We start from the raw sequence: 18,293 nt of genomic DNA on the forward strand, positions 1-18,293 counted from the left end.
TTATAATTCAGCTTAAGGGGATTAATCTTCATCCACTTTTCTATCATTGACATACTACTACTACTACTAACAACTCACCGCAGCACCAAGCCGCCTGAGGCCAACACAGCTACGCACTTTCCTCCTCCATCCCAATCTATTCAAAGCCTCCCTCTTTACACCCGCTCACGAAGTTCCCATTTCCTTTAAATCTATATTTATGACGTCCTCCCACCCCAGACGGGGACGACCTGCTTTCCGTTTAGCCCTAGATGGTTGGCCGAAAAGAACAATCTTCGGCAATCTGTCATCCGCACAACGTGCCCTAGCCACCTCAACCTTTCTTTCATTATAGCCCTAGAGAGCGGTATTGAACCACATTTTTAGTTTAGCCTATTGTTTGAAATACGGTCAGTCAGCTGGGTACCCAGAACAATCCTTTCTCTGGAAAACATCAGAAACATCGGGTACCCAGAACAAGCAATTTCTCTGGAAAACATATAGCAAATCTTCATCCGCTTTTCGGCGCGTCCATGCTTCAGAGCCATATTTGACCAATGTCATCACTGTAGCTTCTAATATTCTAATCTTGGTTTGCAGACTTATCTTCCTATTCTTCCAGACTTTTTTTAACTGTGAAAAAACACCCTGAGCCTTGGCTATTCTATTTTTAACATCTTCACTGCTCCCACCATCTTTACTAATAATACTACCAAGGTAAGTGAAGCTGCCCACCTGATCAATCTTTTCATTACCCAACGTCACCTTTTCATCTTCACTTCACCTTTTCATCTCAATTTCTCATCCTGGAGTCTAACAACATTATAACTTCCCAGGGAGGTAGTTACCCTTCCTATATTTCAGCTTTAAATTAACTCTTGACACTACTAGATGGTGATCTTTACTTTTAACATCAATAACAGCACTCCTGTATACCCTAGTATCTTGTATTGATCCTGCCAGTCTTCGGTTTACTATAACAAAATCAATAAGGTTTGCTGTCTTACCAACACATGAATACCATGTTAACTTATGAGCCATTTTATGACCAAACACCGTATTGGTTATAACTAGATTGTTATACTTAAAAAATTGCCAAAGTGTGCATTCATTACTGTTTTCTTTTCCTACACCAAATTTACCTAGGCTGGGATACCAACTATCCCTATTTCTACCAACCTGGACGTTAAAATCTCCGAGTAATAACATCATATTTCTACCTGGGTTCCTGTCTATTTGCTCCTGTAACTGTAAGTAAAATTCATCTGAGTCACTAGTATCTCCGTCAGTTGGTTCTACAGGGGCATATAATACTATAACTGATACCCTGAACTTTTTAGTCATAAAATGAGCAATTAGTATTCTATTATTAATACCTTCCCAGCCTAAACAAGACTTAGCAGCTTCCTTATTCATCATACTATGTCTTTTTATAGTTAGTAATTCACTTTCTGTTTTTGCTGCCATCATAAGACATGTATCATCCTCAAACAGAATTAAAGCTTGATTAGGGTCCCGTTATATTGTTATTAAGACTCTGTCTCTTAGAGTTTCGATAACTATTGAGCTGCATTGCTCCTTACTTACATTTCGTTATCACAAACTGTTTGATCTTGCCTAGTAGGCTTGTCCATTTGTTTTTATATTTTAACATAATGTGATGCTATAGAGCAAGAATAGAATATGTTTGCCTGTTCAACAGAATTCGATCATTATTGCAGCAATGAAAAAAAAAAAAATGATAAACGTATTATTTAGGACATTATATATTTTAGTGTGAAGGGGTTACAGCTGCCATTGTAATATCCATTTTATCTGGAAAGAATATTGAATAGAAAATTCAATGGAAAATTCAGTAAGAAATTTAATGTTGTTAAAGTGTCTCCTTCTCAAAAGTAGCCTTCATGCAGGATTACTCCATACTCTTTCGAAATGTAATTTTTACTACCATGACAATTGCATTTATCCCTCCTAATAAAGTCAGATATAGCCCTAGGCTATATACAAGACTTTCGTAATTTTGTGGTTTTTTTTCAAATTGGCATTATCTCATATTGTGGAACCAACTGTTAATAAGAAATCAGTACGAAAAGTTATACAGACCAGAAGCCTACAATAGAAACTAAACGCTATAGAGGTTGCTACCATAACAACTACATCCCTGGTTCCTTCTTGATTTCTGGTGTGATTTGTAGCAACCCAAAGGGAAGATCAAATTTTTCTGAAAAGGAATAAGCTTTTAAAAATTTAATAGTAGAAAAGTTAAATGAACAAATAAATATACAAAGCAGCAACATCAGCAATATAACGAATAATAGTTGAATTTGATGCTTGCTTCTCATTTTTTATTTGTCTCAAAGGTATTTTTACTTTTCCAGAGTACATGGGATCGTGAAATGGCACAATCTACATCTTCGGAAGAAAACTGTGGTAAATTTAATGAATGTACAAAGAAACTTCAAGTCACACTGAGCAAAGCAATGAAAGAAAGAACACAAACTAGGGCTGTAAGTACCCTTAGTACTATTCTTATTTTCGGGTTGAAACTTTATAAAGCACTACAACCATAAGTTTGTCTATCAGCTATCAGCTCTGGTAATCAAGAGCCATTATTTTGTGTGGCACAAATCTTTAAGGAGAGTATCACAAATGTATTGTGAGTTATTTCGATTATTATCATTGATAGTTTCTATATTTCACTTTTGCTTTTCGTTGGATCAAGGATGAAAGAATAATTTTTGCCCAAATGGTAGGCGCAGTATGCAAGTGTTGTATTGTACACAATCGGTATGCATATTTTACACAAATATTCAGAATTATGTGTTTGTGTAGGCCTACATGTATTTTTTCTATAATTAGCCTATGTTCTGCATACTTGCCTAGCCCTGTGTATTTTATAAGTTCTAAAATTAAATCAAATTAAAAATTTGTTTCAAATTTGTTTAGTTCTACTAAGTAGCGCGGCAATGTACTTGGCGCTACTAGTTTCTTTTTCCTTCTAAATCGCTGTTCAAGCCATTGATTTTCCTTTCTTATCAGTTTCCCTATCTCTTTTGCCTGGACCAGAACAAATGCAGGTTTTAAAATGGTTATTGACTAAACAATTACAATAGAAGGTATAGGTTCTATTCTGCGTGATTCGTATTTTAATAAAAATTGTTTTTATATTTATTCAAAGTCGAAGTACCTTCCTTGAAGACATACTGTATATAACATTTAAGCTGACCTTTAAACAATCACTAAGCTGATACTTTTTTTTGATAAAAGAATTGCAGAAAATGTTTGTAATCAATATTGAGACATACTTGTGCTTGAAGTTTGCTTCAAGTACACTATCAAAGCACTTTCGTCTTAATTTTTACATTAGTTCAGGACTTTCTCTGTCCCAAAATTTTTGGGGTTTCCCCGAATTTCCTTAAAAGAAAATAGTTCTTTCTGAAATATCTCCAAAATTAGCGTTAACAAAAATTAATAACTTGTATTTAATATGAACATTTGTCTACTTACAAACGGGAATTTCGTGGAGATTTTAGAAAACCTGATTTTTTTCTGAAGATATTTGAAGAAACCCCAAAAAATCGGAGATAATGGAGGCACTTCATTGGTGGATACAACACAAACTGTGTTGTATAACTAAGCTTAAAATAGAAACTGCTAATTTGGTTTTTCTTCTGTTTGTTAGTTAATGGAAAAAGTTTGCTTGATTTTGTTGCTGTTTTGTGCCATAATTCTAGCCAGCGAACCTTCTTTGACCATATTACCCTTCCCCCCTTATTTCCCCCCAAAGCAAGATTCGTCTCCAACTGTTTTCTTATAAATAGATCTGCTGCTTCTCCACTCTTGTCTCCTCATAATGAAGTCATATCCTCTTAATACTACTCACTTTTATGTTTAATGATTGCAAGCAATGCTTTCTAGCTGTATATTTAATGTGCTATTAGAGGTTTTATTACTTTGGTCTGGAATGATTTTAAGATTCTAAATTTTCACCAGTGTAGGTTGTAATCTGATTGCAACAAAATGGGAATTCCAACAAAAAAGAAATTAAACTCAAATCAATTGTACGTTTTTTTGTTTTTACTTTTGTTTGTTTACCTGATAAAAAAAAATGCAGTTTTCAGCCTGCTACCTTTGTATGGTAAAATATTTTTATTTTTACGTCTTTCTCCTGACAATTTTAGTATTAAAAAAAAAAAAACAACAAAAAACTGGCATGTATACACAAATTTATTTTTGAGGGGAGGTAAAGAACATGCTCGAAAACCTTCACAAAATATAGGTGAACTATTTGGAAAAGACGGAAAAATTATTTGAAAAGATAGGTAATATCCCAGAAGGTGGGATTAGAGCATCTGGCAAAGTGAATCAGGCGAAAATAAGATAAGCCAGAGTGCATAATCAAACAGTATAAAATGAAAGAAAAGCAGTTACGGTTTGAAATCAAATGCGGCTGAGATTCACATGGTATTTTCATGAGTATTTGCTATCATATTTTTCTTGTATTTGTAAGAAGGCAGGATTTTCCAATGAATTTTGAACTCTTCTGTCGAAAGAACATGGCCAAGTAATGAAGTTAAGTTATTAATCAATGAAGTTAAGCTGAACTGCATTTTTACAGGCTGCTTTGATATTTCAGTTTCCTACCAGTGGCATTTTATTAAACTCAGTTTATCATACCCTGGGTCCACACAAATATGGATAGGATTTTTGTGTGTATCTAAAATATTGGTCATTCATAATGACCCTAAAAATATTCATGGGAACATTGACATATTAGACAGAATCGAAGGGAGACATGATTAGAGCTTTTTTTGCGCGTTGCTGGTTGAAAACAGGAAGCTAGTATTTTCTCTGTGCTCTACCAATTCGCCTAACTTTGCTTACGAGCTGCATACGTGACAAAGAAAAAAAAACTTGCTTGCTGAATTTTCGTTACGCGGAAATTTATGTTTTGGTGTGAACTAGGCGATACTGGACTGAGTTTACTGAAGACCAGATATTTTCTAATGTTTAAGATGATGCGATGGGCCAGATCAAGGTCTAATAAATCAATAAAAAACCGCATCAACGTCAATTTAAGTAGTGTATGGTACTAGTTCTTTATTTGTCTCTTCAAATTTACTCAAGATTCAAATTTACAATATTCTCTCTAGGGTCAAATAGTCAGTTGTAAAAAGTTAGACGAAGATACTGAGTCATCATATTTAAGTTCTGGACTAGCGTGTGTCATGCAACTAAAGAAGTACAATAGGTTGGAGAAGATGCTTTTGAAGAAGAATAGAGATAAGGTCAGTTTTTGAATATTTGTAATAATTAAGTAAATAATTATATGATGGTTAAATTGTTTGATATACAATTGTTTTGTAATAATTAAATGAACAAAATAAGATAAGGTTCCTGTAAGGTTTGAATATTTTATTATATGTTTATGTTTTGGTATAATAGTTTTTGTATATATATATATGGTGGCCATGAAAATGCTCTGCTCCAAAAAAATATGACTTATGCCTGGGCACAACCTCTGCTAGTGAGGTGAGGATGGACATAAAGTTTTTCGGCCCTGTACCCCATGGAAGGAATGTCTTGGATTTCGGAGTACTTCGCCCTTTGTTGGGCGAACCACCCGTCTAGGTGTGTTTTGCTTGGGTATAATTAATTAAATTGAATATTTAACAGGCACTTAGAACCTTGTGATGGAAAATAAAAGAATAGCGTCATATCAGTAGCTTAAAGGTACCGGTGCCGTGAATTTGGATTAAAAAAATTTGCCTCGTAATCCATTTGCTATATTATGTATATAAGTTGTTATGATATAATCCATAAAGCAGGCTATGCTAAAATTTTCCTTACTCGTTGCCGACATTCTCGTAAGGCCTTGGCACCAAGCTAAAAGAAGATGGTTGCCTGCGGTTAGGTCCTTTTCTTCCTCTTTTGCGATTATTTGATTTGCATTGACTTTTTATGTTTATTGCTGTTTTTGTATATGTTTCTTTTGTATGTGTTTTCTTCAATCTTTTGTTTTTGTTACTCCACTTTATCACCATGTTATTGGATCAAAAGTAGTATATTATTATATTAAATAACGTGTTAACAAGTTATTGTTTTCTGTGTATGTTGTTGGACTTTAAAACTTAAATTTATCTATTTTTTAAGTTTTTCTTTGAAATAAACATAGCTTAAGCTTGCAACGTTAAAAACCTTTCTATTAACTATGCTTCGCTTACCAGGGTGGCCAACTGGACATATCTTATGTCCAAAGGACATATCTCTGTGTGCCTGGACATAATGACATAATAGGGCAAAAAATGGACACATTTTAGACATTTGGGACATAAAGTGGACACATTTTCCAAATTTATGACGTAAAACAAATTACTTTCATAAAAGAATGTCACTAATCACCAAATGAGTGCTAAGACTTATATCTACTTATTTTTTAAGTTCTGTAATGTGTTTTCCGGGGTTGCTTGCTCTTCCCTGAAGCAAACTTTCTGAAAATGCCTTCAAAATTCTTTCACCTATAAATGATATTATTAACCCTGAATTTTACTTGCCACGGTCAAGATAACAGACAAGCTGTCGCCTTTTTCATATAAACTTACTTCCGGCTTCGGAACCTCATACAAAAACCTCAATGAAAAGTTAACAAAATGAAACCTTTCGATACATGATGGTCTGAAATCAAAACAAAAGCCAAGTTGTCAAACGCCCGGTATATATATATATATATATATATATATATATATATATATATATATATATATATATATATATATATATATATATATATATATATATATATATATATATATACCTATACATATCACGTAGTGACCTTACAATAGAAGAACGCACGCCTCGCTTACACAGCTCAACCAAAATCTGGGCATGAATCCCAGAGTCAAAAGCTCTCCTGACATCATACGGACCTAAGATCAAAGTTTCTCGCGAGAGATGAGCATCAAGCAATATGTTAGCAAGAAGATAAAGTACATGGGTGCACCCGAGGCCTTTTCGAAAACCAAACTGGTGTGGAGGCATCTCACACGTATCATAAATCTCATCAAACAAAACAATCACGAATAGTTTACAAAATACTGAAGATATCGTTACTGGCCGATACGAAGAAGGCTGTTCGGCTGGCTTCCCCTTCTTTAATATCGGTATAACCATACCCAGACTAAAGCAACTCGGGACTATCCCATGTGTCAAAATCATCTGAAACAGGAGGGCAATATGATGGTGAAGAACATAACCTCCTAAAGAAATATGTAGAGCACAAATACTATCGCAGCCTTTTGAGTATACCTTTTTCAGCTTTTTAACGGCCTGGCAAATTGTGACCGGTGACACTGAGAAATCGTCGAAGGTTTCGGTAAGCATAGAAGCCAGCTCATTCTCGTAATTAGACTGCAGAACTGGATTAGGCGCTTTGAACTCGGACTCAAAGTAAGCACTCCACTGATTAGGAGAAAAATTAGACGTAGGCTTGGCTTCTTCAGGCTTAGACCGAAGCGACCAAATAAGGTTCGGATTCTTACTGAGCTTTTGCACAAAATTTTCTTTGAGGGTTGCATGGTGGGCATCTAACGCTTTATTGAACTTTCGTTTAGTATGGATTCGAATCTCGTTCACTATTCCACTTTGTGGCTTCCCGCTATCATGCCAAACTTTCAGCCATAGCTTCGCCGACTCAAAAGCCGCCGCTTGTTCCGGATTTCTAGACCATCGTTTCACCTGTGATCTATTACGGATGCGCTTCACAGGAACTGCTACACTCTCCGCGATACTCAGAGCATGCGATATTTCTGCACAGTACATGTTTATCTGCAGACGTATTTCACTTTCACTGCAATACGAGTTTACGAAGCATATCTTAACATATCTATATATTATATTTTATATATATATATATATATATATATATATATATGTATATATATATATATATGTATATATATATATATATGTATATATATATGTATATATATATATGTATATATTTGTTTTATTTTTTTTTTATATTATATATATATATATATATATATATTTATATATATATATATATATAAATATATATAATATATAGATATGTTAAGATATGCTAATAAGACAGTTCCTACTTTTATAATATGCAAAAAATGTAGTTATCCAACTTTGAAAGTGATTTCGCTATACTGACCTCCCAGCGCCTCTAATATGCAGACGTATAGATAGAACAAAATTCCACATTTTTGCAGATAGGAGCTTGAAACTTCTATAGTATGGTTCTCTGATACTCTGGATCTGATTTTCATTAAAGTTCTATGACTTTTGGGAGATATTTCCCTCTTTTTTGAAAATATGGCAAATTTTCTAAGGTGAGTGACGTATGATGGGTAAGAGTAAACTTGATGAAACTTATATATTTGAAATCAGTATAAAATATGATGCTTTTGATGTATCTATTGGTATCAAAATTCCGTTTTTTAGAGTTTCGGTTACTCTTGAGCCGGTTCGCTCCTTACTTATATTTCGGTACCACGAACTGTTGAAATGCTGCTGACGACTGTGTTAGGTGAATGTTCTGAACTTGAGTGCCTCTTCTTTTCTGAATAAGGTGACACATGGTTTTAGATTACATCTGATTTTTCAAATTCCGTAACAGGAAAGGTGTCTCGTCTCAGGGAGGTTGCAGACTCTGGTAGGTATTGGGCTGTACCTGTACTACAGATAATGTAATTAAAAAAAACGGTTTTGTCTCATAACCATTGAAGTTTGGCTAGGGGATTGCCCACTTTTTGCTTATATTTGAGTCGGGAGGGGATGCTATAGTTAATTTTTCCTCGGTCATCTCCAACTCTGCCAATATTGATGATAAAAAGACAATTTGACGATGTTATTGAAGCCTGTAAAGCTATTTTTAAAATTAAAATCATTTATCTGAGCATAGCTTTATGTGAGCCTCGGAAAGTCTAGTTTTTTTCAGAATTCTTCAACTAATTTATGCCTAAACTACGTATTTTCTACTTACATCTGGAAACAGTTTTTACTTCCAATCAACTATTTATTTTTTGGGCTTGCCTACTCGTTTCTTGGCCATGCCAAGTGGAAACTTTGAGTCAATTTTACAATGACATGGATTGAATATCCATGACATATCCATGTCATGATAATAGAAATTATCACCCCTCAGGTGATAATTTCTATTCATTCAATGTTTGGACTCGGCTATTTACTTTCTTCAAAAAACAGTTTTTTCTTGTTTTTTTTTTCAATTAATTTGTCCTGCATGATTCGCATTTAAAGTCGTGTTCAGTCATTAAGGTATCTTGTCAAATATGTCTAAGAGAGAAAATCAACAGAAAGTAGAAGGATTTTTCAAACCTATTATCAAAAAACCTAAAGAAGGAAAAACATCTTAGTGTGAAGGCTTCTCAACCAGACACAACTTCTACTCCTGATATTTGTGCTAAAAATACAAGCCAAGCTTCTTGTCATGAAAGCACAGACAACACTGAATTTAAATCAAGCACCAAGAATGTATACTAGTCTTTTGAGTCTTCAGTTTTTCTCCAGCCTCAAGAAGTTTCAAAACGCAATATCCAAAATCTTGAGAGTGAAGTAGGTTTTGGCTCTCGAGATGAACAACAGCTTTTTGTCAGTGCTGCTAGAGATTACATAACTGAGCCGTCCGGAATTGCTTCAGTGGAAAGAAATTTCAGTTCTTTCAGTGAAGAAATCAGTGAGGAATCTGTTACGCCAAATTTTCCACTTTCAAAGGCAAACAAGTTAAGGAAAAAACAAGGGAAAACTATGCCTGTGAGTGTCAACACCCGCAATCGCCAATACAGTAAAGCTTGGGAAGAAGGTAATGACCTTAGAGCATTTATTACAAGATCACCTTATGACAGAAACAAGCCTTGGTGCAGTTTCTGTTTGAAGCCGCTCAAAGGAACAAAGACCAACATGTTGCTTCACTCTCGTAGCAACTCACACTTGGAAAAAATTCATGCTGTACAACTTACAACCAGTGTTTCTGAGTTTGGTAGAGAAGGCATGGACACAGAGTCTGATATCATCTGCTCTCAAATAAGACTGGCGGCATGGTTCGCTAATGAAGACATATCATTTTTGAAGGCAAACAGTCTACTTCCAATTCTCAAAGCTTGTGCTCCTGATTCCCAAATTGTGAAGGTAATGAAGATGAAAAGGACTGTAACCACTGGAACTATTAAGCACGTTCTAGCTCCATATGAAAGAGAAGAACTTCGTAAGCTTCTGAGTGTCTCAAAATTCTCCCTTATCGTTGATGAAACAACTGATCGAACTGCTACAAAGTGTCTTGTATTGATTGTTAAATATTGGCACTGTTCTACTGACAATGTTCGTGAGGAATTTCTTGGTCTACTAGAAGTAGAGGACACCTCGAGCCACGGGCTAAAAACTATCATCGAAAATTACTTAGAAAAAGCAGAGATACCAAAAAACAACGTAATAGGTGTTGCTTTTGAGAACGCTTCAGTGAACACTGGAACTCTTGGAGGTCTTGGAGTACAGCTTAAAAATAACATACCAGGCCTGTTTGTTTTGGGGTTGTACCAGCCATTCAATGGCACTGTGTGCAAGTTATGCAATGAAAGCTTTTCCTGATGGTCTTGGACCTTTTCTCAGGGACTTGATAATGTATGTGTCAGGAAATAGCAAGAGACAAAAAGAATTTCAGGAAATGCAAGAATTTGCTGAACAGGGGGTCCATAAGCTTCTTCTAATAGCTAATACACGTTGGCTTTCAATGGAAAAAGCTGTCAATAGAGTGCTACAGAAGTGGGCATCTCTTCTGCTCTTATTTACCAGCCATGCGTTAGGTACAAAGGCTCCGGATTCTCTGGCCAAGGGAAGAGCTGCAAAGATTCTGAGGTATATGCAAGACCCATTTGTAAAAGCTTACATGTATTTCTTGAGTTTTATGCTACAGAAAGTCAATAGCATGAATACTGATTTTCAGTCCTCTGATACGCGGATTCATTTGCTTCTAAAAAGTACCTGCACACTTTTAAAATCAATACTTAGATGTTTCATCAAAGCTTCTGTGATTGAGAGGCAGAGCCCATTTTCAGTCAGTCTAACCAAAGAAAATTTTCGCCCAATGGAAGAGGTAAATTTTGGACCAAACACTATGGTGTACCTGGAAAAGCACAATAGTAAATTGGGTCACATTGAACTTACTGGCTTTAAGGAGCACTGTTTGGCGTACATGGTAGAACTTGTTAGTCAAATCAGAAATAGAATCAACCACAAAGACGAAACATTGAAAGCACTGTCGCTTTTTGATACTGAAAATGTCCTTGGTGGAGAGCGTGACAGCATTGTGGCTCTGACCAGCCGGTTTTCCCACTTGCTCGGGGAAACCGAATTTCAACAAGAGAAGGCCCGAAGCTATCTTGATGAACTTTGGAAATCCATTTTCGACAAAAAAGAACATGTTACTCGCTTAACCACTGCAGAAGCAAATCCATCAGTTTTCTGGTCTGCCCTAAGAAAATGTAAGGATGCCAAGGGTAAAGAAAAATACAAGGATCTTTGTGATTTTATGCTAACGTTATGTGGCCTGCCACTCTCTTCAGCAGCTACTGAAAGACAGTTTACGCTACTTGGTAAATCAAAACCAAATTACGCAATTGTCTTCTAATGGAAACAACTAGTTGTTTAAAGCATGTCAAGCAACTAATTTGGCGTTCTGGAGCATCCCTGGAATCCTGGATTATACCTTCTGAAATGCGCAAGAAATACTCCGATTGGCAAATAGCTAGCAAAGGAAGAAATAAGGCTGACTCTCATGCTGAGTATAACTTTCAAGATGAATTCTCGTTAGAAGACTAATCTTAAGCTCCCACAAATTATTTTTAGTGTTTACATGTTTTCATGAGTTTTGTGCATGTATTAAATGATTTTTTTCGTTTTATATATATTTGATGTTAGCTGGCCACTTTGAAAGATGTTTCCAAAGTGTCTTTTGGTCATTATCCCAATTGATAAGAAAAATAACCTCTAGGTTCTGAGATTTTGAAGATGGACATATTTTGGAAATATTTAAGACGAAATATGGGCATATTTTGGCTAAAAATGACATAATTTTGGATGCTCAGGGGACATATTTATGGACCGAAAAGTTGGCAACCCTAAGTTACCTTGCTAAATGTATGGATTTTCTGTTTTCTAATAGAAGATCTTGTTGTAGGGGGGGGGGGGGCAAGAGAGTTTTTCAAATGAACCTGGTGCTCTGTGATAAGGATATCTTTTGACGAACTATTATAATTTTTATGTATTTTGATATATTTTGGTAGCATTCTTCCAGTAAAATTCCTTACTCCACTTGCCAAGACTGTAACCAGAGATATAGGGATTTAGTGTTGATTGACCTCGCGAAATGGGAAAAATTCTGTAAAAATTTGTATTTTTAGTTTGAAATTGCAAAAGAAATTTTTGAAGGCTTCTTGCTTCGCTGACCCCCCCTTCCCCAAGGAAAAACAAAAAACGTATATTTTGAGCCATCCTGAATCATAATCTTGGTACATCTCTTCCCTCTGCGTTTACGTGTTATTTTAAAGCCAGTGTATCGTTACGATTTTAAGTATGGCTTGTCTTGTAATGATTCTGGATCATCTTATAGGTCTCAGAAGCCCGGCAAATGGTAGACTCTCAACATTTACAATATGTAAACATGATGTATGAGTTACAGCATTTGAGAACTGAGATTGCCAAGTGCTTGGATTACAAGTAAGTTCTTACAGGCATCTAGGGATGAGAGTGTAGAAATTTAATTGGCTGAAACGAGATCTCTAGAGTCTGTGGATTAGGAATTCCCACTCCTGATTTCAAGAATTTTTGCATTTTCGGCTTTGAAACCCCTTCCTGAAGTATTAGGGCAAGCAACTCTGATCCTCAGAGTTACCACTCTGACTCTGGTTTCATAAATAATCGTTGCTACACTTAGACTACTGATAACGCCTCATGCTGGTGAACATTTTCTACAAAGAGAATTCATCACTACAAGTAGAGATCAAGGCCAATTTGAAAGGATAAATGTCGAGGTGACAACCCTCGAGTATTCGACATAAGACTTCTAAGAGTTGTTAAGTTCGGAGTTTGTTTTATTTTCTGTGAATTTAACCCTTATTTATGCTAATCGATCCACCTGAGCTTGACATCAAAAGCCTAGCTTTGAACGACTCTGACAACCCTGGCAATATATTTGTATCCCCCCTACCTTGCTGGTGTTAAATCAAGTCAAAATTGCTGTCTGGGCTTAGCTCATTTGCTTTGGCTAAGTTTTACGCCGTGTCCTACTGAAAATATTTCTCTCATCTATTTAGGCTGCTAGGCTAGATTCTCCAGTCCAAGCTTGCTATAGTTAGATACCTTTGGTAAAGTGAATTGACTGCCAAAAAAGATGCAACAAAGTTGTAGAAGTGGAAATACTACCTGATAGACCCATAAAATGGCTTTTCACAATGATTTCGAGTACGCAAAACTCATTAAGTTGAAAGTTAATTTATTCTTTCGGTTTAATTACGTATAAAAACAAAATAAAGAGAACGATATCCAAAATAGAAAGATCCTAACCTTTGTTATCTTTTATGTATGATTCAATTCATTTGCTAATTTACACATAATTGCTAATTTAACAAATGTCATATAATGATGAGATAATCCAGTATATTTAGAATATAAAAAATTAAATGTACCAGGTAATAATGCTGCATCAATATTACAGTATTTAATTCTGCAAAAAAATGAAAAGAAAGTTTAATTAGTAAGAAAAAGAACACTATAGATAAAGGAAACTATGGTTCAAAATAATTATAAATGTATCTTTACAATATTAAATGTAAATTGATTACAATATCTGGAATATTAAGAATATTGTATGTTGAGTTTATGGGAAAGTAAATATTTGAAAGGAAAAACAAACAGAAAATCAAAGGAATAGGCAATGAAATAGGATTTAATTCAGCATTGGCGTTCTGCTCTAGATAGGAAGACCTGCCAGATGACAAGGTGCTCCATACATGTTGTGGGTAAAGACGTTATAATTCTATATACAATAATTCAAGCGGTCTCCATGGGTCAGTTTTCTTGTGGGTTGGAAAACACAGCATCATTTAAGTCCTTCATCATCGAGATGAATTCAAGGATGTAAATCAGGGAGACGAGAGGGGGGTGGGGGTAGTTGCCCCACTAGATGTTGGAGAATACCCCTTGTTGTTGGTTATTTCATTAAAAAATGAACAAAAAAAATGCCGCCCCCTCGATATTTTCAAGAATAGTATCTTTGCACTTTCATTTAAAAAGAAAGAAATCATCAGTCTCTTACATTTGCGCAAATTCGTGCCCCTGGCCGAATTGCCCCTATATGAGGTGAATTACTAATATAGTATTGCTGCGGTTGCTGAACTATAGCTAGTAAGTCGTTATTGCTAAGGCCGCCTCGCCGTCCCTGGGGCTGAATGCGGAGGTCAAGGAGAACTGGGGCGAAGAAATTTATCTGATAAGGGATTAAGTCCGGAACATTTACAATGGGTAGTGTCTGTAAGGGGGAACTCCATTCATGTAGATCCCAGGGACTTGTTGCTGTCCGGCTCTATGCCGGCTTAAGCACTTCGTTGTAGACTTGAGAAGATATGTGATCCCCGTCCTGCACTGGTATCCGTGATCATTGCTTTTCCTGAGGCAAAAATAATTTCAATGATTTAAAGAACATGAAAATTGGAACTTGGAATATTACGACGTTAGAAAATGACTATCGTACCGAAATTTTGACTGACAAATTCAGACGATTCGAACTGGATTTATTGGGAGTTTCAGAAACTCATATCCCAGGGGTAGGAAGCATGAAATTAGGTGATATAGAATATGTTTACTCAGGCAGGAAGGATGGGGTACATAGACAAGAAGTAGGGCTCATGATGAATAAGGAAGCTGCTATGTCTTGTTTAGGCTGGGAAAGTATTAATAATAGAATATTAATTGCTCATTTTATGACTAAAAAGTTCAGGGTATCAGTTATAGTAGTATACGCCCCCGTAGAACCGACTGACGGAGATACTAGTGACTCAGATGAATTTCACTTGCAGTTACAGGAGCAAATAGACAGGGTCCCAGGTGGAAATATGATGCTTTTACTATTAGACTTTAACGCCCAGGTCGACAGAAATAGGGATAGATGGTACCTTAGCTTAGGTAATTCTTGTGTAGGAAAAGAAAGTAGTAATGCCTACTGATTCTTGTAATTCCGCATGTATACCAATCTAGTTATAACCAATGCAGTGTTTGGTCATAAAATGGCCCACGAGTATGCACGTCATTAACGTGATGGTAGGACAACAAACCTTGTTGATTATGTTTTAGTAAACCGAAGACTGGCAGGATCAATACAAGATACTAGGGTGTATAGGAGTGCCGTTATTGATGTTAAAAGTAAAGATCACCATCTAGTAGTGTCAAGGGTTAATTTAAAACTGAAATATCGGATTGGTAACTACCTCCCGGGAAGTTATGATGTTGGTAGACTCCAGGATGAGAATTTGAGAGAAACTTTCCAGGAACGGTTCAATACTAAAGTTGCTAGTTTAAAATTTGATAATGTGGAAGATGGTTGGAATAATTTTAGAAAAATAATTTGTGAAGTTGCTGAAGGTGTCTTAGGGAAGAAAGCTAGAACTGCAGTTAAAAATATTAGTGAAAAAGCTTTATGTTAAATAGAAAGGAGAAAGGACTTGTACAAGAATTATCTGAGTGATAGATCATATGAAAACAAAAGGAATGTAAAGAAAGTGGTGAAAGCATTGAAATATGAACAAAGTAGATGTGAAGTGGAGGCCATGGATAAAATTGCCGAGGATCTGGAAGATACAGCTAGACGGCATAATAGTAAAATATTGTACTGACATGTTGACAAATTGAGAGGGAGTAGTCAATCCGGACTTGGCCCAGTTAAAGATAGGAATGGGGTCACAATTAGCGATAAGGAGAAAACTGAAGAGAGATGGGCCGAAAATTTTGAAAATTTGTTAAACCGAGATAGAGTTGCATGTAAAGATATAGAAGAAAATGAAAAAGTTTGTGATACCTTGGATGTGAAGGAAGATTTGTTTTGTGAGGAAGAATTAGCGACAGTTCTAAAAGGATTAAAAAATAATAAGGCTCCAGGTGCTGATTGGGTGGTAAATGAGTTTCTTAAATATGGTGGCTCTGAGGTTAGAAATAAGTTACTGAAGATTATGAATATGATTTTCGAAAAAAGGGGAAGTACCAAATGATTTTAGGAAAATCTTAATTAAGCCACTTTATAAGAAAGGTGATAAAAGTGAGTGTGGTAATTATCGTGGCATTAGTCTGGTCTCTGTAGGTAGTAAATTACTTAGCAATATGATACTTTTTAGACTGAGAGATGCCGTAGACGAAGTTTTAAGAGAAGAACAGTGCGGTTTTAGAAAAGGTAGAGGATGTGTTGACCGAATTTTCACTCTTAGGCTAAGAATTGTGAAGTGCCTGAGTTTTCAAACACCTTTGGTCCTCAGTTTTATAGATTATGAGCAAGCGTTCTATTCTGTTGATAGAAAAGCTTTAATAAAGGTTTTATCCTTGTATGGTATACCAGACAAATACATTAAAGTGGTTAGTGCTATGTACTAGAATAACATTGCTGCGGTTAAGGTAGGAAATGAGGTTAGCAGCTCGTTTTGTTTTAAATCAGGAGTTAAGCAGGGTTGTGTTCTATCCCCCTTTATATGGATTATTTTGATGGATTATTTCCTAATGAGCACAGGAAAGGCAATGGGACACCATGGAATTATAAAAAGAAGACAAAGTTTCCTGCACTTCGATTATTCTGAGGATATAAGTACCCCCCAGTACAATTTAAGCAAAATGAATAAAGTTTTAAAATATTGATAAGTTCGGGCTGGTAGAATAGGTTTGAAAATTAATGGCGATACCAGCAGATCAATATGACTAGGAACGAGCGAAAATAAAAAGGTGACTTTGTGTAATGAAAAGATCAATCGGGTGGGCAGCTTCACTTACCTTGGTTGTATTATTAGTAAAGATGGTGGGAGCAGTGAAGATGTTAAAAGTAGAATAGCCAAGGCTCAGGGTGTTTTTTCACAGTTAAAAAAAGTTTGGAAGAATAGGAAGTCTGCAAAACAAAATTAGAATATTAGAAGCTACAGTGATGATAGTGGTCAAATATGGCTTTGAATCATGGACGCTCCGAGAAGCAGATGAAGATTTGCTAGATATTTTCCAGAGAAATTGCTTAAACATTGTTCTGGGTACCCGACTGACAGACCGTATTTCAAACAATAGGCTGTACGAAAATGTGGTTCAATACCGCTCTCTAGGGCTATAATGAAAGAACGGTCGAGGTGGCTTGGGCATGTTGTGCGGATGAAGGATGACAGATTGCCAAAGATTGTTCTTTTTGGCCAACCGTCGAGGGCTAAACGGAAAGCAGGTCGTCCTCTTTTGAGGTGGGAGGACGTCATAAAGAAAGATTTAAAGGAAATGGGAACTTTGTGGGCGGGTGTAAAAAGGGAGGCTTTGAATAGATTGGAGTGGAGGAGGAGCGTGCGTAGCTGTGTTGGTTTCAGGTGGCTTAATGTTGCGGTGAGTTGTTAGTAGTAGTAGTAGCAGTAGTAGAGGAAACTTGATGTTTAGATGCACAATATACAAGGATAATGTTTTTAATGATATTTTCTACAAATCACTGACGTAAAACCTAACTTGTCAAATTTGTCTTAATTCGACCAGTATTCGGAGTCTAGTCCAAAGTAAAGGTCTTTAGTTTTGCATTTTAATTTGAAAGTTGGTAATTTGGACTAATCTCCTAAGAGTAATTTTGGATCACCTTGTAAAAAGATCACGTCACTAGTGATAGATAACGTTTTATTTTACCTGAGGAAAGGAACCGAGCAATGTGACTCTTCGCCTTTCAGGTTGATTTCAAAATTAGGGTCGGCTTAAATATGCTGCTACTACTGCTATTTGTAACTAACTGCATTACCGTTCCACCTTAGGAACGGTACTTAACGGTACCACGCTCTTCCCCTACTCCAATCTATTCGAAACCTTCCTCTTAACACCCACACAAGAAGTTCAAATTTCCCTTAAATCTTTTCTTACGACATCCTCCCACCACACTCGGAGACGACGTGCTTTTCAATTAGCCCTAGGTGGTTGGCCAACAAGGAAGATCTTTTGCAATCTGTCATCCTTCATCCATAGAACCTGTACTAGCCATCTAAACCTTTCTCTCATTTAAGCCCTAAAAA

The 18,293-nt window shown here is 36.0% G+C and overlaps 1 protein-coding gene across 2 annotated transcripts in view; it reads left to right on the forward strand.

Annotated features, from left to right (window-relative positions):
• thoc5 (THO complex subunit 5) overlaps positions 1-18,293 on the forward strand; it is a 118,416-nt gene that overhangs the window by 7,816 nt on the left and 92,307 nt on the right. For both annotated transcript variants that reach the window (XM_089095107.1, XM_089095109.1), the window contains 3 exons: positions 2,358-2,486; positions 5,133-5,267; positions 12,632-12,738. In XM_089095107.1, coding sequence (XP_088951233.1) covers positions 2,358-2,486; positions 5,133-5,267; positions 12,632-12,738 — 371 coding nt within the window. The remainder of the gene's footprint in view (positions 1-2,357; positions 2,487-5,132; positions 5,268-12,631; positions 12,739-18,293) is intronic.

Source organism: Artemia sp. Qi Xiang Cuo, chromosome 10, assembly GCF_049724085.1.
Source record: "Artemia sp. Qi Xiang Cuo chromosome 10, ASM4972408v1, whole genome shotgun sequence".
In the NCBI taxonomy this organism is placed as follows: domain Eukaryota; kingdom Metazoa; phylum Arthropoda; class Branchiopoda; order Anostraca; family Artemiidae; genus Artemia; species Artemia sp. Qi Xiang Cuo.